The 22476-nt window shown below is 45.5% G+C and overlaps 1 protein-coding gene across 1 annotated transcript in view; it reads left to right on the top strand.

The window, feature by feature from the left end:
• Positions 1–22476, top strand: part of WNK4 (WNK lysine deficient protein kinase 4) — a 616132-nt gene that overhangs the window by 429642 nt on the left and 164014 nt on the right. Inside the window, exons 6-8 of the mRNA XM_089683941.1 lie at positions 10808–11027; positions 14374–14731; positions 15016–15155. Of these exons, the coding sequence (XP_089540067.1) occupies positions 10808–11027; positions 14374–14731; positions 15016–15155 (718 nt within the window). The remainder of the gene's footprint in view (positions 1–10807; positions 11028–14373; positions 14732–15015; positions 15156–22476) is intronic.

Genomic DNA, 22476 nt, shown 5'->3' with positions numbered 1-22476 from the left:
CCGCCGGCTAGTGCGCGGCGGCGTTCTGCACATGTGCCGCCCCGCATGCCGCCGCAAAGCCCAGGGTCCCTGACATTGCCCCCCCCCCCCCCCCTACGGGCAGCCGCCGGATGCCCAATTGCTCTCTCCTCTGTGGGTGGTTACTGAAAAATTCCCAAATTAATCTAGCGGCATGGATGTTTTGGGCTGGTTCCCACGAATTCTCCTCTGGGCCATAACCTTTCCACTTAATGAGAAACTGAGTCTAGCATCCCCTTTTCCTACAGTCCATGGATGTTATGGCCTGGTTCCCACGAATTCTCCTCCGGGCCATAACCTTTCCACTTAATGAGAAACTGAGTCTGGCCTCCCCTTTTCCTACAGTCCAGGATCGCTTCAACCTCAAATTCCTCCTGCTCATTAATATTTATGGTCTCCAGGGGTCTGGACCTACGGTCCGGAAAGGGATCCGGTGTTGCGGGTTTAACAAAGATACATGAAAGACCGGGTGTATCTTAAAGGAATCGGGAAGTGTGAGCTCATACGCCACTTCATTAATTTTCCGTTTCACCCTGAATGGACCCATGAATTTTGGTCCCAGTTTTCTTGATGAGCATGACATCTTTAAATTCGTCGTGGCTAGCCAGAACTGGTCCCCAGGGTGCAGAATGAGTTCGCCTCTCCTTCTTTGTCAAAAGCCCTTTTATTATCCTCCTGAGCCTTTGCGATTGCTTCTTGTAACACTTTGTTATTCAAAGAAAAAAAATTCAGCATATCCTGTGTAGCCGGCACCGAACTTTCTGGAATCATGTCGGGCAGAAACGTGGGATGGAACTCGTAATTGGCGAAGAACGGAGACTGTCGGGTAGCAAAGTGACTCGCATTGTTATAAGCGAATTCGGCTAATGGCAGAAGAGTCAGCCAATCATCCTAGAGAAAGGAGGTGTAGCACCTGAGATACTGCTCCAGGGTTTGATTTGTTCGTTCCGTCTGCCCGTTGGTCTGTGGGTGATACGCCGATGACAAGGACAGTTTGATTCCAAGGATCTCACATAGCGCTCTCCAGAATCTCAAAGTGAACTGGACTCCCCTGTCCGAGACAATATCCTTTGGAACCCCATGGAGCCTTACCATTTCCCTCATTTGTGCTGTTTCAGGAGCTGAAGGTGTGTTTCCCAGTGGCAGGAAATGGGCCATTTTGGACAGGCGGTTCACAACCACAAAAATGGCAGTGTGATCTTGGGAAGGTGGGAGCTCCACGATAAAGTCAATGGAAATCATTTCCCATGGCCTGTTAGGTATGGGTAAGGGTCGTAGCAGACCCCAGTCCTTGCTTCTGGTGGATTTGTTCCTCTGACAAATAGCACAGGTTTTCACATACGCTTCACAGTCCTTGGCCATGCTTGGCCACCAGAACGCGCGTTGCAGTAGTTCCAAGGTCTTGCACACTTCAAAGTGGCCTGCCAGTGGGTGATCGTGGCAATAGCCCAGGACCACGGTACGGGTTTCTTCGTGAACCATGATCCGTCCCTCCTTCCACAAAAGTCCTTCCTTGTTCTGCAAAGAAACCCCGGGCGGACATGGCATTCCAACGGATGCGGCTTGCAGTCTGGACCATAGCTCAGTTTGAAGGGCAAGGAAATTCCCTGTAGACAGGATGGTGTCTGGCTTGTGAGTGTCTTCGGGGTCCTCAAACATGCGCGAGAGCACGTCAGGCTTCGTGTTCTTTAATCCATGCCTGTAGCTAATATGAAACACAAACCTTGAAAAGAAGAGTGCCCATATGGCCTGGCGTGGTCTCAAGCGCTTAGCCGTCCTCAGATATTCCAGGTGCTTGTGATCTGTGAAGATCAAGATCGGGTGTGTAGCCCCTTCCAGCAGGTACCTCCACTCCTCCAATGCCACCTTGAGTGCCAGGAGTTCCTGATCCCCAATATCGTAGTTCTTCTCTGCCGACGAGAGTTTTCTGGAGAAAAAGGCCACTGGGTGCATCAGTTCCTTGATGCCCTTCCTTTGGGATAGCACTGCGCCCACCGCGTTTTCAGATGCGTCCACCTCCAGGATATAAGGTAAACAGGAATCGGGATGGCTCAAAATAGGGGCTTCAGTAAACAGCTTTTTCAAGGACTTGAATGCCATCTGTGCCTCAGGTGTCCAACTAAAGCGTACCCCCTGTCTTGTGAGTTGGGTAATAGGGGACACAAGACCCGAAAAGTTCTTGATGAACTTCCTATAAAAGTTGGCGAAGCCAATGAATCGCTGCACACCCTTTTTATCGGCGGGTATCGGCCATTCCAGAATGGCAGAAATCTTTTGGGGGTCCATGGCTACTCCGTAGTAGAAATAATTAAACCCAAGAAGGAAATGCTACGCTGTTCAAAACTGCACTTGTCTGCCTTTGCGTACAGCCCGTGTTGGTGGAGTCTCCCCAACACGCTCCTGACATGACCTCTATGCTCCTCCAGGGATGAGGAGAAAATCAAGATGTCATCTAAGTAGATGACAACAAAGACGTCCAAGAAGTCTCCGAACACATCGTTGATAAAATGTTGGAATGTGGCTGGTGCGTTGCATAGGGCATGACCAGGTACTCAAAGTGCCCGAATCTGGTGCGGAATTCCACTCGTCTCCCTCCCTAATGCGGACTAAATTGTAAGCACCCCTTAAATCCAACTTAGTGAAGACGGACGCTGACCTTAACCTTTGGAATAACTCCGGTACTAAGGGAAGCGGGTAGCGATTCTTCACTGTAATTTTATTTAGTTCCCTGTAATCCACACAGGGTCTTAGGGACTTATCTTTCTGTTCCACAAAGAAAATCCCAGCCCCGGCCGGTGACGTGAACCCTTTGTGGGGGTTTTCTTCAATATATTCCCTTAGTACCCCCAGCTCCCGTTCAGACAGAGGGAATATTCGACCGAAAGGGACCTCAGATCCCGGGAGCAAGTCGATGGGGCAGTCATAGGTCCAGTGTGGGGGGAGATTGTCTGCTCCTCGCTTACTGAACACATCGAGGTAGCTGTGGTAGGCCAGGGGAATGACTTGGGTCAGTTCTGCATCCGTGTCCATGCACAATAGGGAACGCGTCGCTAAGGGAGCCTGAGGACAGCAATGCTCCTGACAGTAGGGGTACCTGAACTGAATTGAGCCAGTTTTCCAATTAATCTGGGGGTCGTGTGCCCGTAACCAAGGAAGCCCCAGAATAATTGGAAACAGAGGGGATGCGATGGCATCCAGATGGAGGATCTCTCGATGATGGTCAGCCACCGTAGCATAGATAGGTGGGGTCTCCCGGTCTACCACCCCTGACTTAATACGGGACCCATCGGCCAAAAAGATGTTTAACACACTCCCTGGTTTGTAGGGGAATCTGCTGCTCTGCTGCAAAGTCTAGGTCTATAAAGCAGCTACAAGCTCCTGAATCAACGATTGCCGTCGCTGACACGGTCCTTCCGGGCAGCTGGAAATAAATAGGCACTGCTAAGTAATTTGAATTATTGAGATAGGTGGGAGATGCAGCAGAAAAAACAGAGGCACACTTACTTAGCTTCACTGGGCAGGAACGTACCACATGACCTGTTTCCCCACAATGCAGACAGAGATTGTTCAGCCGACGTCTCTGGCGTTCCTCAAACGTCAATGAAGGACGGGTTAATCCCACTTGCATGGGTTCAGTCATGTCCACCGTCTCCTAGTACCGATTTCCAGCAAGCGAAGTGGACTGGATAGGGACGCGGGGTAACACCCATGTAGGCCTCTGACCCTGGCCGGACCTTTCCATCCTGCGTTCCCGCAACCTGCGGTCGATCTGGAAAGCCAGAGCTATTAGGTCCTCCAATCTATCCGGTATGCCCACTCTGGCTAGTTCGTCCTTGAGCGACTCGGACAATCCCATGCGGAACTGGTGGCGCAGGGCCGCATCATTCCACTGTGTGTCCCCCATCCAGCATCTGAACTCTGAAGCATACTCTTCTGCTGCCCGGCGACCTTGTCTGAGTGCATGTAAGGCCGATTCGGTTGACGCTGCCCGCTGCGGGTCATCATATAATAACTCCATTGCTTCAAAAAATGTCGATACTGAACTTAACTGTGGATGATGGGCCTCCAGTAGTCGGTGGGCCCAGGCCTGAGGTTCATCTTGTAGCAGGGCTATAATGAACCCCATCTTCACGGATTCAGTAGAGAAGGTCAGCGGCTGCAGGTTAAAGTAGAGCTGGCAGGCATTGTGGAAGGCCCTGAATTTTGCTCGATCCCCATTGAACCGTTCTGGTATTGGCACGCGAGGTTCAGGTGGAGGTATGGAAACCACCGCTCCAACAGGTGATTCTGGGTGTCAGGAATGGACTTGCCAATAATGGTGGGACTCACCTGCCTTGTGGGCTGCAGTACCAGGGCTGGCAAGCGGGTGCTCTCAGCAATCAGAGACTCAACCCTGCAGTCAGCCAAAACACCTGAGGCTGATTGCAGGTGTATTTAAGGGATGGCCAGACCTGCAGTCTGTGCCTTGGTGTGTGTTTTTCCATGGGCCCCTGTATCTTGTTACCTGCATTCCTGTTCCTGTCTGACTGATTTGTTGCCGACCCTGCCTGATCCGGACCTCTGCTGACTTCTCCTGTTCGATCCCTGGCTTGTGACCCCGACCATTCTCTGCCTGACCCCCTGTACCTACCTGCCCGTTAGTTGCTGTACCCGGCTCGTGACCTGACTACTCTCTGCCTGCTCCTCCTGTTCCTACCTGCCCGATTGTTATTGACCCACCCTGCCTGACTACGCTTGCATTGTATGTATTGTTATCTGTGGGTGGTTTGGTTCGTTTGCACTGTGTTATGTTTTAGTATTGCACTGCGTTTATGTATTGTTAGTATTAATAAATTATATTGTTTATAACATATCTGAAGTCTGCGTTTCCCTGCGTCAGTTCATATACCTCTGGTCATACCCGGAGCCCTGACATTACACCAAGGCCAATCCTGACCAGAAGTGGCTGCACAGGGAAGCCATCTTGGTTTGTTGCTGGGAAGGATGGATCTTGATGAGGTTGTGTATTTGTCGCTGCTGGTTTTTGATGACAGAGAATATGCTTATCAGACTCTGAGGGAGTATACCCGGGATCAACTGCTAGAATGTATACGGATCGCTCATGTTCTAGTAGATCAGGGCACAGAGTTCTCTGAGGTGCAACCTTTGATTCTGGTTTGTGTAGAGTTGGCTTCATCTGGTACCCCTGAAAGCAGGAATGACTTTTTGCCACCATTTAGTGCAGACCAGGTAGAGTCCCTGGTATGGTTATTAGAGGATGATGTGGATTGCTTCTTGGAGCATTATGCTGCATGTTCACCACAGGTATTAAGGGATTGTATAAACTCAGTGCAGTCTTTGACCAGACAGACTTTGTGTAAGCTCAGCTTTGTTCAACCCATACTGCAGACATGGTCAGACTTGTTGCACCCAGCCTCAGTCAGCTTGCAACGTCATTCCTCTGCTCAAGGCACTCTTCCTGCATCCCCGACAGCACCCCCAGTGATGGCCCAGTATACTCTAACTACCACATACTAGTCCCCTGCTCCCTATCCTGCCTCTATCCTTTCTTTGGCCCTGTGGAGAGGTCCTCTGTGGCGGCTGCTCCCTCCTCTGTTCCATCTTCCAGCTCTTCTCTGTCCTCAGCTGCTCCATTCGTTTGCAGACCTTGCGTTTACTTGCAGTGCTCCAGTAGTTAAAACCAGAAAAAAGCGAAAATTCTTTCCAACCAGTACCATCCTGCCAGTATCCAAACCGGTGAGCCTGCTGTCTGAGAACCTGCCTTCCGTGGTTCAGCCTGGTGCCTCGGCACCCGCACTTCAGCCTGATGTCCCTACCCAGCCTGATGTCTGTACCCAGCCTGATGAACTGATCCAGCCTGACGATCCAATGCCTGATGACCCAGTGCCCGCTGTCTTGCCTGGTGACCCGATGCCCGCTGTCGAGCCAGACGATCCGGTACCTGATGACCCGGGGGCCCGCTGTCATGCCTGGTGACCCAATGCCCGCTGTCGAGCCAGACGATCCAGCGCCAGATGACCCGGTGCCTGCTGTCGAGCCAGACGATCCGGTACCTGATGACCCGGTGCCCGCTGTCGAGCCAATTGACTCAGAGCCCACTGTCGTGCCTGGTGATTCAGTGCCCACTGCCTTGCCAGATGACGCGGTGCCCGCTGTCGAGCCAGACGATCCAATGCCTGATGACCCGGTGCCCGCTGTCGATCCAGACGATCTGGTACCTGATGACCCGGTGCCCGCTGTCGTGCCAATTGACTCAGAGCCCACTGTCGTGCCTGGTGACTCGGTGCCCACTGCCTTGCCAGATGACGCTTTGCCCGCTATCGAGCCAAATGACCTGATGCCTGGTGACCCGATGCCCGCTGTCGAGCCAGACGATCCAATGTCTGACCCAGTGCCCGCGGTCATGCCAGTTGACTCGGAACCCACTGGCGTGCCTGGTGACTTGGTGCCCACTGCCTTGCCAGATGACGCGGTGCCCGCTGTCGAGCCAGACGATCCAATGTCTGACCCAGTGCCCGCGGTCATGCCAGTTGACTCGGAACCCACTGGCGCCCGCCGCTCCTCCTGGGGGCCCTGTGCCTGCCGCTCCTCCTGGGGGCCCTGTGCCTGCCGCTCCGCCTGGGGGCCCGGTGCCTGTTGCTCCGCCTGGGGGCCCGGTGCCTGTCGCTCCTCCTGGGGGCCCTGTGCCTCTGCCCGGAGTCCAGCCCGATGTGCCTCTGCTCGGAGTCCAGCCCGATGTGCCTCTGCCCGGAGTCCAGCCCGATGTGCCAGTCTTTGATATCCCGCCAGTTACCAGACCCGGGTGGTGGAACCTTTTGCCCAGCTAGGACTGTTTGGAGCGTCCTGAGGCCGCTCCTTGAGGGGGGGTACTGTCAGGAATGGACTTGCCAATAATGGTGGGACTCACCTGCCTTGTGGGCTGCAGTACCAGAGCTGGCAAGCGGGTGCTCTCAGCAATCAGAGACTCAACCCTGCAGTCAGCCAAAACACCTGAGGCTGATTGAAGGTGTATTTAAGGGATGGCCAGACCTGCAGTCTGTGCAATGGTGTGTGTTTTTCCATGGGCCCCTGTATCTTGTTACCTGCATTCCTGTTCCTGTCTGACTGATTTGTTGCCGACCCTGCCTGATCCGGACCTCTGCTGACTTCTCCTGTTCGATCCCTGGCTTGTGACCCCGACCATTCTCTGCCTGACCCCCTGTACCTACCTGCCCGTTAGTTGCTGTACCCGACTCGTGACCTGACTACTCTCTGCCTGCTCCTCCTGTTCCTACCTGCCCGATTGTTATTGACCCACCCTGCCTGACTACGCTTGCATTGTATGTATTGTTATCTGTGGGTGATTTGGTTTGGTTCGTTTGCACTGTGTTATGTTTTAGTATTGCACTGCGTTTATGTATTGTTAGTATTAATAAATTATATTGTTTATAACATATCTGAAGCCTGCGTTTCCCTGCGTCAGTTCACATACCTCTGGTCATACCCGGAGCCCTGACACTGGGGATCCTGGGTTACAGAGGCTAGCGTGGTTAGTGACAGTAAACGGATAAAACGGTGTAACCCATCAATTAAACTTTAAATAGTTCCATAAAGGTAAAGATGAAAGATCAACAATGTCAAAGTGGAGATATCACTCCTCTGGATCGCTCCACCTTGATGGGGCACGTAAATAACGAGCCAGGGCAAAATGCTCGTTGTCAAAGGCGTGGCTCGAAACATGTTAGGGGATCCACTCAACAGACGCCATTAGATCACCAGGGAGCCACTAATCACCAGGGAACTTTTCTGTTAAACCTGGACATCGTCTTCTATTATGTGAGTTCCCTTATATACCTTTCTGCTGTTTAACCCAATAAAGACATACTTCACCATTATTGCCATTTTGCCCTGGCTCGTTATTTACGAGCCCCATCAAGGTGGAGCGATCCAGAGGAGTGATATTGGGAGAGGACTTCGTTGGACCTGCCGGCGAGACCTGAGATGACCTTATAGAGTGTTTCCCACCATTCCTGGGGGTCTTACATGGTGACCGGATGCAGTCCTATTTGTTGACCAGGCCCTGATGTCCATCATTATACATACAACGCTTAGTTTGTATGTCTTTGTGGTAAGCGCATTAATTTACCGGATCCGTCCATAAGCCTGATTGGATTTTAATATCTTTATCTCCACTTTGACATTGTTGATCTTTCATCTTTACCTTTATGGAACTATTTAAAGTTTAATTGATGGGTTACACCGTTTTATCCGTTTACTGTCACTTTGGGTATATGGATGTTTGTTTTATTTTTTAGCGCTGCATACCATTTTATTATATTTTCTATTTTGGTGTTGAGGATTGCCTTGTGTGCTAGCTGCTATTTTGAGATTGCGCTCACTCACCCTATTTTTAGTTTAGCGTGGTTAGTGTCTGAATTCGCCCCTCCAGATGCGTGTAACCCTCCTGAAGTGTTTTCACCATCTGAGTTAGTGCTGCCAAATGTTGGCATATGTACTCCAGCGGGGATGGTCCTCTTCCAGGCTCCGTCATCTGGCCGTTTGGTAGTGTCAGCCACCACCTGGCGGTATCTCTATCCGTGCGGGATGGATGGAAGACCGTGGGGTATGGCGTAGTCAGGCGGGCCAGGTCGGTAACGTGCAGGGCAGCGAGGTATCAGAGGAGCAGACAGAGAATAGTCAGGTCAAGCCAAAGTTCAGCAACGGGAGATCAATCATAAGGAGCAGGCAGGAGATCAATCATAAGGAGCAGGCAGGAGAGAGTAGTCAGGACAAGCCAGGGATTGAGCAGGAGACAGTCAGCAGGATCAGCATCAAGCAGAGGTCGGCAACGGGAATACTTCACAGACAGAATGCAGGAACAGATAATCAAGACCAAACGGCAATGTTACATACCCCCGGCTTGTTTAAATAGCGCGCCCTGCGCTGCCATTGATGCCAGGCGCGTGTCCGCGATCGCGAGTGTGCATGCATGGCCATCGCTGTTGCCCCGGTCGCCCAGGTCCTACCGCCGGCTAGTGCGCGTCGGCATTCTGCTCATGCGCCGCCCCGCGTACCGCCGTGAAGCCCAGGGTCCCTGACAGTAGCACTCCATTTGGTTTATTTGCTACCACACTCACACCTTGATAATATTTGGTTGCGGTTTTATGCTGACTGACTTATACTTTGCTAAGACCTCTTTGCCTGGCCTGTATGAGCAGATACAATCACCGCAGACAGTCTTTATCAGATATCTAAACTCACCAAGCACCAATTTCTGATCCATGAAGGTCTTTATTGAATGCGGCTTGATTATAGCAGACAACAACATGTAACAGATGAATGAAAGGTCTGTATTTGCAGGTCAAAACATGGTAATGTATCCCTAGATGAGAGCAGATCAAAGACTAGCAGCCATCGCTATCCCATAATGCATGTGAGCAAGAAGAAGAAGGAAGTTGTCACAGAAATGGGAGGGACACAGAGTAAAAGGAAGGTGCTATAACCAAAATATCCACAAGATGGCAGTATATTAACATTAAGCACAACTTTACATTGTAAAGCGCTGTGCAAACTGTTGGCGCTATATAAATCCTGTATAATAATAACTATGCATTGCATTATTATTGTTTCACAATAAGTGTAACAGCACAGGTTTTTGTTCTCAAAATTTACTTTACCCAAATTTGAGGCATAGAATGGTAATACACTACCTGCCCAATGCTTTTGTTTTTTATTCTGTCATTGAATGAGCACACTATACCACCCCTAGTAAAATACTTTGATCATAAGCAATCTGTTGTTGTGGCAATAGCTTGTGATTTTGCAGACATAGCATTTCCAGGTATGTCTGACAATTTCTCCACAGTTGTCGTCTGGGAGCAGTGCTTAAGGAAGAGGTTGCATGTCACAATTTCACCCCCACTACCACCCAGCCTAAAATTTACCAGATCTCTAAGCCAAAGCAATGGCCATTTATTATACCATGAAGCCACTCCATGCACCCCAGGCAAACTTTTATCAATGTGGCAGCCTTTAGAATGGCATTTAGAGAGCACAGCCTACCTGCACATTTTTTATCCATGCATTGCTCTAGTGCACCAGCACTATCCTACCTCCTTATGTTAGTAATTTGACGTTTTGAGAGCATGTGCTTTTGAGGCATGCAAAAATATTCCCAATCACATCCACTGCACACTCCTTATTGTCACCAAATACAGCAAGTTTGTTAGAACAAAGAAAACAAATAAGATGAGGCTCATTCCAAACCACTTATCATGGATACTCCAGTTCATAGTTTTATATATTTCTATGTTGGCTTAGTGAAGATAGAAATAGTTTCTCTAAGTCAGCTTACTTACTATTTTAGACCCCTGTCACTGAGTAACTCAGCATCTCTGACTTAATTTGTGAATCTGGGATTTGTGATATATCAATCCTGTAGAAAGCTGCAAAGAAAGGCTGCCAGAGTCCCTCATTCCAAAGTCTGCTACATTGATAGAGGTCTGAATAGAGGAGCATGGAGTGGCTTTGCAGTATAATACATGGTCTTTGCCTTGGTCTAGAGATCTGACACATTTTAGGTTGAGGGAAGAGTGAAGGTGAAACCCAGTAAAACCCAATTCTTCTACCACCACCTTCCTACAGATATTTGGCAAACACACATTTTATCTTCCAAACTTGAAAAGGCAACCAAAAGACAATAAAGAATAAAAACAGGAAATGCAGATAAAGGCAAATTGTAGTCATCAACTTTATGATGTACATATCAATAACATACTGTATAACTGAAAGCCTTTTTGGATCTTGACAGGTATACCATCCAGGACCTTCTGGAACACTCCTTTTTTCAGGAAGACACTGGGGTTCATGTCGAACTTGCAGAAGAAGATGATGGAGTCAAACCAGCCTTGAAACTTTGGTTGAGGATGGATGACAGTAAAAAGCTGCATGGCAAATACAAAGACAACAATGCCATAGAGTTCCTCTTTGACCTTTACAAAGATATTGCAGAAGAGGTAGCTCAAGAGATGGTAAGTGTTTTATAAAACCCAAGTGTAACATTCCTTCTCTCTTGGGGTGGTGCAGAATGACCCCCTAAGGGTTTTAGGTTACCATTTCAGTTTCAGAGTATTGTCCTTGGTGTAAGGTGGGACACAAAATAAGTTTGGCAGCAGTTACTTTAGTCTTTTTACCTTTTTTAGCTGAACTCAATTCTAGGAAAGAGCGTTTAAGGGGGTGCAGGGTACCCAAACCAAGCAGAAAATAGGAGAGATGTTCTGAAAACAGCTTTAGTAGTAGTAATATCTTTTAGAAGCAGCCTCTTGGTAACTGCTGACCCTGTGAGAGCAGGCAGACAGATATATGACTTTGTTTTAGTTGCAATGGATCTCTCTCTAATCAGTTTATCCCTTGACCCATTGTGGAGCATTCAAAGATACCTTGATCTTTGTGCAATGAATCCCTCTAACAGTGTCTACACAGCAGATTTTTTTGATCTTCTGCAACATTCTTCAGCAAGAAGATCCTTTTCCTCCAGTTATCTAATTCAGCAGCAAGCCGAAGTCCTTGGACTTATCCCCATGTCCCAAATTGAGGCCAGGCCTTAGTAGACCTAAAATGTATCTTCTCCCAAGCCATACCTTTAAGTCAGATAAATATTCATAACCCAATGCCCTTCCAATACTGTTCACTGGAGCCTCTGTAACAGTAATGGTGATAACAATCAACCTACTAAACTTAGGGAAGAAAGCCCAGAAACAAGCAAACAACAGCAAAGGGTGGTTACAGCCTAGCAAAAACGCAAAGTAAATTGTGTTAGGGACACAAGAGCATAGGGCAGGGCATTTTCTTATTTAACAACCTAAAATGGTTCTAAAACCAAAAGGCTTTTTTTACTTAATGTATCATTAACATTTCTAATTGTTTCCTATAACATATCATATCTTCACTTTTTGAGTTCAGTTTCACTTTAAGCATATTGCATTGATTGATTATAGTATTGTTGTTTTCTTCTCTTCATTATCTGTTGAGTATATCAGTTACATTAATTTAAAGCTGAACTCCAGTAAAGACCTTTATGGCATACTTACAATAAGCCTGTATGGACCAATAACAGTATGCATACCTCATACATGAGAGTCTGTTGGGGAAATTGAAAATCACTGTAGAAGTTGGCACTACTACAGTGATAGCAGCAGTCTTCTGGGTCCTGTGCCAAGTAGCTTCTCCACTGCACACTGACCTAAAAGAGTTGCTCATTCAGCACTGCCACGATTTACAAATTGTCTTATAAGTTTTTTGATGAATAAAAGATGGGGCGGTGATATCATGATCTACACCTTATCCTATCACAGAACACATTGTAATCATTGAAAAAATTCAAGGCATTCTGTAAATGGCAACAGGGCTGAGTAAGCAACCCCTTGTGGTTACTGTGCAGTGGAGAATCAGCATGGCACAGAACCCAGTAGATTATTATTATTTTAAATTTTTATACAGTATTTATATAGCGCCAAAATGTTTGCTCAGCGCTGTACATTGTAGTGGAGGACAGTACATGAGACAATACAGTAACAATACAATACATGAGGGGTTCGAGGGCCCTGCTCTTTGGAGCTTACAATCTAGGAGGGAGGGGGTAGTGGTACAGGAGGAAGCAGCTGTGGGGAATGGAGTGGTAGGAGTAGTGGAGGAGATCGGCTGTTAGGTGAGGGCGGGGAAGGCTTCCCTGAAGAGATGGGTTTTCAGGGTGCACTTAAAGGTGAGGAGGGTAGGTGACAGTCTGATGGATTGGGGTAGTGAGTTCCAGAGGATGGGGGAAGTCATGGAGAAGTCCTGGAGTCGGGCATGGGAGTAGGAGACTAGGGAGCTAGAGAGTAGGAGGTCTTGTGAGGAGCGAACAGTACGTGTTGGGTGGTATTTGGATATCAGGTCGGTGAGGTAGTTTCAGGCAGTATTATGAATAGCTTTGTATGTCAATGTTAGTAATTTGAATTTAATGCGTTGGGCAATCGGAAGCCAGTGGAGGAAATGACAGAGGGGGGTAGCAGATACGGAGCGGTTGGTAAGGTGGATGAGTCTGGCTGCTGAGTTCAAGATAGACTGAAACGGGGATAGTATGTGATGAGGTAAGCTGGTGAGGAGGGAGTTGCAGTAGTCTAGTCGTGAGATAATAAGGGAGTGAATGAGTTGTTTAGTAGTGTCTGGGGTTCGGAACAAACATATTTTGGAGATGTTGCGGAGGTGGAGCCTGCATGAATTTGCCAGCGATTGGACATGGGTTTGGAAGGACAGATTGGAGTCTAGAGTGACACCTAGGACTTTGGCTTGCGGGGTGGGACTGATGGTGGCGTTATTAGTCGTGATGGAGAGGATGGGGGGGGGGGCGCGGGCTGGGGGGAAAACTAGGAGCTCGGTTTTGGAAAGGTTTAATTTGAGGAAGTGGAGTGACATCCAGTCTGATATGTCGTTCAGTAGGCAGGTGATTCGGGCGGAAACCGAAGGGGTGAGGCGAGGGATAGAGAGGTAGATTTGCGTGTCATCGGCGTAGAGGTGGTAGTTGAAGCCTTGGGAGTGTATCAGTTGGCCACGGGAGGAGGTGTAGATGGAGAAGAGAAGGGGTCCAAGGACAGAGCCTTGGGGGACCCCAACAGAGAGGGGGAGAGAGGGGGAGGTTAACGTTATAGGTAACACTGAAGGAGCGCTGGGATAGATAGGAGGAGAGCCAGGAGAGAGCAGAGTCTCTGATGCCAAGGGAGTATAGTTCTGTAAGGAGAAGGGGGTGGTCAACTGTGCTGAAGGCCGCAGAGAGGTCAAGGAGTAGGAGGACTGAGTAGTGGCCATTAGCTTTGGCGGTTAGCAGGTCGTTGGTGATTTTGAGTAGGGCGGTTTCGGTGGAGTGTAGGGGACGGAAGCCAGACTGTAGGGGATCAAGGAGGTTGTTGTCGTTGAGGTGGGAGCTTAGGCGATTATATACTAAGCGCTCAAGGAGTTTGGATGTAAATGGCAGCAGGGAGATGGGCCTAAGGTTGTTCAGGTCGGTGGGGTCCAGGGAGGGTTTTTTGAGAATGGGAGTGATATGCACGTGCTTAAGAGGGGAGGGGAATACGCCAGTAGAGAGGGAGAGATTGAAGATGTGGGTGAGGGAGCATAGGATGGAGGAGGGTGATAGCAGTAGATCACTGCTATCACCTTCCCAAGGACCCTTAGCATAGCTGGACCAATGTAAATATGCAATAAAGATCACAATGGAGTTCAGCTTTAAGAAATCAGTAGAGACAATATTCAAAAAGGGATGCGAGATAAGAAAATGTTCTGTTTTGGTAAATGTTGCGATATTATATTTTCTGGTATTAAAACTTCCTGTGTGTTCCCAAGGTGGTGCTTAATTTTGTCTGCGAAGGGGACTACAAAATTGTGGCAAAGGCTATTCGTGACCGTGTGTTGGCAATAAAGAGGAAACGAGAAAAGCTGAGACGTGCCCAAGAGGAGTTGAAGAAGAAAGAGGATGAGAAGCAGCAAAACATCCTAAAGCTCCTTGAGCAGCTGAGAGATCCTCAGAGCACCACTGCTTCTCCCACTCCTGATGCCACTCCTGGAGCTACCTCCCTGCCATCAAACTCTGACTCTGCAGAGTCTGTAAACAGTGGCACATTTCTTCCTGAACCAGAGGAACCAGAAGCTGATCAGCATCGCCTGTTTAACTTCAGACAAACATGTTATTCCTCGGCTACATGTAAGCAGTTATGTTCTCACTATCTGCACCAACTTTCCACATGATCATCCAATTAGCAAATTTGTATCAGACTCTAACAACTGATTTATAATGACTTATAAGTTCAAGGACATAAACCTCAGACCTCAAAAACTGGATAATCATTATTATAATTTAAAGGCGTTTAATCAAACTAGTTATCCCGTTTTTTAAACATTTTATTTCCTGTACTTTCTTTAAGGAAATGTAGCATTTAAAAACAGCTTGTTATTAAACTGTGTAACATAGTTATTTCTTTCACTTAGCTGACTGTGAAACAGATGAGTACCTTAGTTCTTCTGGTTTGATGGAGCCAGTGGATATTTCCCTTAGGAATACAAGTGATGCCTCTCAAGAGGATCTTAATAGCCCCCCAAGCACCCAGCCGGAGATATGTTTTCCCGGGGTAAGTATAAAAATGATTTTATTGCCTTGTTTAAAATTGATATGTCAATTGTCAGCAAAGAATTTAGTCACATATAAAAACATACAATCCTTAATAAATACACAGTTTTGCGCATTATTCACTGTAGGGAGATCTGTATTTTACTGCATTTACTCTCTGATCAGTAGTATTAGTAATATATTGCTTTTGATCAGTTGCATCCAGGGGCGGACTGACAACTCATGGGGCCCCCGGGCAATAGGGGATCATGGGGCACCTGTGTCCTTGCTCAAACTCAAAAAAGCCTATGAAAAAGGTACCAGGGGCATCTCATGGGGCCCCCTACTGACCCGGGCCCTCGGGCAGTTCCCGAGTTTCCAAATGGTTAGTCCTCCCCTGGTTGCATCTGACTTACAATCAAATTCAAAGGCATGAACAGTAATGGAGGACATAAACAATGTTCCCCCATGCTGTAGTCTGTTTTGACACTCGTGTGTGGATTGAGCCGTTCCAAATGTTGAAATTGCTAATTTAGAAAATATTTTCCTCTCATCCTATTATTCAGAAGAAAGGTGAACATTTGGGAGATGCAAGTTGTGCTCAAAAGTTTGCATACCCTTGGAGAATTGGTACAGTATGTACCATTTTTTAAAGAAAACATGAGTGAGCAGGCAAAACACATTTCTTTTATTTCTTATGGAATTCATATTTAACTGTAGGTCATAACAGAATGGTGCAATCATAAAACAAAACCTGGCAACAAGTCCCCTGCGGCCCTGCCCTTGGTCTCAGTGCATGCTGGGAGGGAGAGTGTTGGTGAGGGGTCGGCTGGAGGAGGCCAGAGAGAGGAGAGAACAGGTTTAACGCCACAAACAACTATAGTGCAGCGCTCTATTAACCTAAACCCCCCCCCCCAAATGTACATCCAATAAAAATATAAATATATATATATTTAAAACGTGCCACAAAAATATAAATATAAATATATCACGTGACCTGAAGTCACCTTAGTGCTCTATATTCAGTGAATAATACCACAAAGTTAATCATGTGACACCTTAAAACAAATATAAGGACCCCTATAACAGGGGAATAAAAGCGATAAAGTGAAAATGTGATCAAACACACTAAACTCTACATAAATATAAATGTCCATAAACTTGTGCTTCAAAAACCATGCAGCATAGTGTGGTGAAGGTAACTGTGAACTGTGAATGTGTCAGCACACTCAAATCCTCAATGGCTAGATTGCCTCCTCACCTCCCAATGGGCCACTTCACTTTCAGGATCTCCCTGGATCCTACTCCTATTTTAAACAGTAAAAATGCCCACTCACTTTTCTCTTAAATGTAACAGCAGATCCCTCATGCTAGCATATACTGCATGAATAGGGGACTTTCAGATTCCTCAAAATGGCATCCGACGCTGGAAGTGCATCACTGCGCTCCGGAAGCTGCGTCACGGTGTACCTACGCGTTACGTCACCAACCTCGTGACTTCCTCGAGGTATCGCTATTGGTGCGCAGCTCACTACCTTTATACCCAGTCTATTTCCAGTCTCCATGGTTACAGCTCCTCCTCATAGCTTTAACAATGCTGGCGGCCATATTTCTGGAGTCCTACATCGCGGCCATATAACCACTCTTGTACCCTAATTACACCAGTACAAAAAAACATCATATACAAAGGTGTAGTACAGCATCCCAATGCTATATGCCTAAAACTCCCTATTTAACCTCACCCTGATACCAAATCCCTACATCCCAATTATAAATAAATAAAAAATATAAATAAATATATGCAAAAAATGGGCATTACTTAAAAACTAAAAAAAAAAATAATATAAAAATAATATAAAATCACCTATTAACAAGACATATTATTACCGGGATAATCCCATAAAATTACCAAATAGGAAAAGCACATTAATACCAGGATGATCCCATAAAATTAATCTAATCAAGGGGATAAAAAATGCCTACAAGGGAATATATAATAAACAAAAAATAAAAAATATATAGCCCCATTCATGTAATATACCCACACATTTACATTAAATATTCATAATTAATTATGATAAAACAATATATATAAAACAAATAAATATATATTAATTAATATTTTATTATTTATAGCCAAGTGAATCATAAAACCCATAAAAACTCAACATAAAGTCAATCAAAAATCGCTAATGAAACAGTTTAAGTCAAACTCCACGTTCAATCCTTTAGGCACTTGGGTACCCATATGGTAAATCTATTTAGACTCGGCTTTGCTTAAAGATCTAATCTTGTTGCTCCCTTGCCAATGTCTTTTATATTTTTCTATACCCCAAAATAACATCTTCGATGGATCTTTATTATGGTGTATGGCAAAATGTCTGGACACGTTATATTTGGGGAAACCTTTCCTGGTATTTTGTATGTGTTCCCTTAATCTTTTCCATAGCGGTCTTTTGGTTCTTCCCACATACTGAAGACCACACTCACATTCCAGACAATATACCACCCCTTCACTTCGACATTTATTAGGAAATTGAATTTGAAAAAATATTTCCCGGGATTACCAAGGGCTAGGAATATAGTAAATAGTGCCCCAAGTAGTAATATTACTCACACGAATCTTAGAAATAAATCGCTTTTTAATCCACGGATTGTTAATAATAGCCAAGTAGAGGTTTTTAAAAAAATGGTCAAACAAGATTTAGAAAGGTTAAATATCCCGAAACTCTATAAAAATAAAGGAATGGAAATAGGTATTAAAAAGCTGGCCAAAAGGGATGATATAGTCATAAGGCTGGCGGACAAAGGCGGAGGAATTGTGGTGTTATCAAAGGAATACAATACGAATGAGTTAAATACCCAATTAGGAGATAGTGGCACTTATCAAGTTTTATTGAGAGATCCTACAATAAAATATAAAAAAGAGTTGGAAATGTTGTTCAAAAAGGGGAGTGACAAGAATATTCTGAATAAGAAAGAATCAAAATATTTGGTTCCAGAGACATGTAGGCTACCAATAATATATACCATTCCAAAGATACATAAAAATGCCACTAATCCACCAGGGAGGCCTATAGTGAATGGCATACAATTGGTCCTGTCAAGAATGGGCCAGTATATAGATGATTTCTTACAACCAGTGGTAAAGCAAACCAGGTCCTTTTTAAGAGATACTAAGCATTTAATACAATTACTTGAGGGATTGGTAGGAGGGACTAATGTTTATATGGCTTGTGCTGATGTATCTTCCCTCTATACTATTATAGGGTATGAAGATGCATTAGAGTTGGTAGGTTGGGGATTGAGGCAATATAGTCAATTATATTGGACCCAAAGAAAGTAATTATTGGAGTGCCTGGATTTTTGTTTAGGTCATAATTATTTTTGGTACAACAATACATATTATAAACAAATAAGAGGGATAGCAATGGGAGGGAGGTTTGCGCCGAGTGTCACAAACCTTTTTATGGCCCATTGGGAAGAAGAAGAAGTATTTAAGAATCACCCAGAGGAATTGAGATTATTTAAGAGATATATTGATGATGTGGTTATTATTTGGGAAGGTGAATATTCCACTTTAATCGGTTTTCTAAATAATTTAAATCAAAATGACAAGAAGATTGTTTTTACATGGGAAGTGGATAATAAAGAGTTAAATTTTCTTGATTTAACCTCTTCTGCTCCAGCCAGTACATATATACGTTTGCAGGGCGGCACAGGCAGGCAAAACGACGTTTTAAAATGTGGTTTTGCAAAACAGGTAGGAGGCGCGCGCCGCCCTACCTGTCCCGCGGGTGTCAGCAGCGGGTCTCCGCCGCCGGGTCACGGCCGGTCATTACCGGCCATTTCCCCGCGATTCGCGGTGATCGCTGACACAGAGCAGGGCGGTATTGTTTATACACAGCCCTGCTCTGTGTCAGTTCCCTGACAGCTCGTGACAAGCTGAAGAGGGAGAGAAGAGTTTCTCTCCCTCGATCAGCCTGTCCCCGTCCAGCACACACCCCCACCCCCTAGTAAAACACTCCCCTCACACAGTAAACTCTAAAAATGTTAACCCCTTCCTCCCCAGTGCCATTAGTACAGTGTCAGTGGTTTTTTTTTTCACTGATCACTGTATTGGTGTCACTGGGGATGTCAGTGACCCCAAGTCAGTTCCCCCCCAGTGTCAAAATGTCCGCCGCAGTCCTGCCATAAGTCGCTGATCGCCACCATATGTCGCTGATCGCCGCCATTATTAGTATAAAAAAAAATAAAAATCCGAGTATCTTTCCCGCCATTTGTAAACGCTATAACTTTCATGTAAACCAATTAATTTACACGTATTGGGATTTTTTTTAGCAGAGACATGTCGCAGAATGCATTTTGGATGAAATTTGTGACAAAATTTGATTTTTTAATTTTTTTTACTGGACATGTTTATAGCAAAAAGTCCAAAATATAGTTTTTTTTTCTCAAAATTGTCAGCCTTTTTTTTTATAGCGCAATAAATTAAAAACGCACAGGCGATCAAATACCACCGAAAGAAAGCTCAGTTTGTGGTAAAAAAAAGGATGTAAATTTAATTTGGGTGCAGTGTTGCATGACCGCGCAATTGTCAGTTAAAGTAATGCAGCGCTGTAACACAAACCTCTTCTGTAACCACTTCCTGACCACCCTACAGCAGAAATACTGCTACGGAGCGGCATGGGTACGTGGTTTTCACACCCCTCCCAGATAGCGTCAGATTGCTGGTCAGTACACCATTCATCACATTTAACCCCTTGATTGCCAGAAGCATGCTCATGTACAATAAACCTCCATTGCTAGAATAGTGTCTGAACGGGTCAATATCTTTGATCAGGTCAGCACTATACCAGCGTTCACATTAGTATAGCGTCCCCAAAAACACAGCGTTAGCGGGATCAGCCCCAGCACCTGCCAACACCTGCATTTAGCCCTACGCTTACCCCCTCTTCTCCCCCAGCAAGTGCAGTGTCAGTAGGTTACTGTCACTTGATACATTGCACACAAAACTGCAGTGTTCACAGAATCAGGCCTGATCTCTGTTAGCACTTACCTGTAAATTTTGATGACTCTCATATGCAGCAGAGTGCCAGTACTAGTGCCGCTCTACCTTTTGGTGAACTGGCGAGTACCAGCGGTCTAGTACATCTTGGTCTTTCACATACCTCCTTGATTTTTGGAGCTTTTTTTCACGGAATATCTGTATGCGTTGATTGTGGATCAAAGCAGTTTATATGAACAACAATTTATTGCCGCCAACCCAAATTCAAACCTTGCCAGACCATTCGCATGGAAACTCATTACGGTTTTCAAATTTACATTTTTTTGGGCCTAACCCTCAACATGGGCATTACTAAAAGAAATGAATTGCAGTTGTATTGGTCCGCAGACCCAATTCATCATATGCCGTGTTCTCTGCTGCCATGGCCAGGCATAGATATGAGAGTATAATATGTTTTATGCATTTCAGCGACAATACACTCTGTCATCCTCGGGGTAACCCTGAATTTGACCGGCTCCACAAAATTCAGCCCCTCGCAAATCACCTTAACCTAAAATTTGCAGATGTCTATACTCCCCAGCAAAACATCTGCGTTGAGGAGTCTCCTATTAATTTTTCTGGCCGCCTTGCATTCAAACAATTTCTCCCCTGCAAACGTGCCAGATATGAGGTCAAGATGTAGAAGACCTGTGAGAGGACAACAGGCTATACTTATAAGTTTCGGATTTACGAGGGAAAAGATAGTCACATGGAGCCCGTCTGGATGCCCAGACTACATGGGGAGCAGTGACAAGATAGTTTGGGACTTGGTGTCATCATTTCTCCATATGGGGTACCACTTATACGTGGACAATTTTTATTCAAGCGTGCTACTATTTAGACATTTGTACAATCTTGGAACTGGCACTTGTGGCAAAGTGTGACCTAATGTGTGCCCACCATTAGAAGTGGGTGGATGCAGGGTGGTATATTCTAATGGTGGGCATACCACACACTTTTTCTGGCAGAGATTTCTTCTCATTTTTTCATTCAGTCCACTGGCTGCATACAAAAAAAAAAAAGAACATCGCATATATAACCAGCAAGGACCAGCAATGTACTGGTACATCACTGGATTTGAATGGTTATACCAGGATGATGCCTGCAGCTGCAGGCATCATCCTGGTGTCGTTTTTTTCAGCCGGTGATCGGCTTTCATATAAAAGCAATCCTAGTAGCTAATTAGCTGCAAGATTGCTTTTACAAGCAGTGGGAGATGATGTCCCCCCTCCCCCGCTGCCTTCCACGGCCTTCTCGGGCAGTCCCGTGCCATCAGGGGAACCTGAGAATGCAGCCGGTGTTTCTGCCAGTTTACCATAGAGCTGATTGGAGGCCAGAATGGTGCCAATCATCTCTATAGTCTAAGAATTCGGAAGCTACAAGCATTTCATCACTTCAGTTTCGCAGGATATAAACAGCGCCATTTGTAAATTGGGAAAGCATCTGATCACACCGATTTTGGTTTGATTAGATAATGTAAGGACAGAGGAGATATCTAGAGTCTGATAGACCCCAGATTTTTCAAAAAAGAATATATAACAATGCCCATTGAAGTTATAGGGGTTATTTTCATTCCCTGTTATAGCATTAAAAGTGATTAAAAAAAAAAAAATTAAAGGTACAATGTAAAAATAATAATAAAAAAAAAAATAACTAAAAAAAAAAAAAAAAATTGCCCCTCCCATGTGCGCACACCTGTGTGCACAAGCCTTGACCCTGTGCCGTTATGTAAACAGCGGTTGCACCATGCATGTGAGGTATTGCCATGAACGTCAGATCAAAGGCAGTAATTCTAACACTAGACCTCCTCTGTAAATCTAAAATGTTGGCTTTTAAAGCGCTGCCTATGGATATTAAAAATGTTTGCAGTTTGTCGCCATTGAACGGGGCATGCGCAGTTTTAAAGCATGTCATGTTTGGTATCTATTTACTTGGCATACCATTATCTTTTATATTTTACCAAACAATTGGCCAATATATTGTGTTTTTGTGCATTAAAAGTAAAAAAAGTGTATTTTTTAAAAAAAAACTGCTTTTGAAAAATCGCTGCGCGAGTACTATGTGCCATAAAAAATTGTAGTACCCACCATTTTACTCATTAGGGTGTCTGCTTTAAAAAAATATATAATGTTTGGGGGTTTAAATTAATTTTCTAGCAAATACTGATTTTTTTCATGTGAACAAAAAGGCTTGGTCTTCAGGTGGTTAGAAGAGTGAATGATGTGTGGCATAAACTTCTAATGCTGGGCATAAAACGCCCCCACCCCCCAAAATGACCCCTTTTTGGAAAGTAGTC

Source organism: Staurois parvus, unplaced genomic scaffold, assembly GCF_062004578.1.
Source record: "Staurois parvus isolate SC_StPar_1 unplaced genomic scaffold, SC_StPar_1.0 ptg000328l, whole genome shotgun sequence".
Lineage (NCBI taxonomy): Eukaryota > Metazoa > Chordata > Amphibia > Anura > Ranidae > Staurois > Staurois parvus.
Note: the sequence above shows the minus strand (reverse complement) of the source record. Positions and strands in the feature narration are given on the sequence as shown.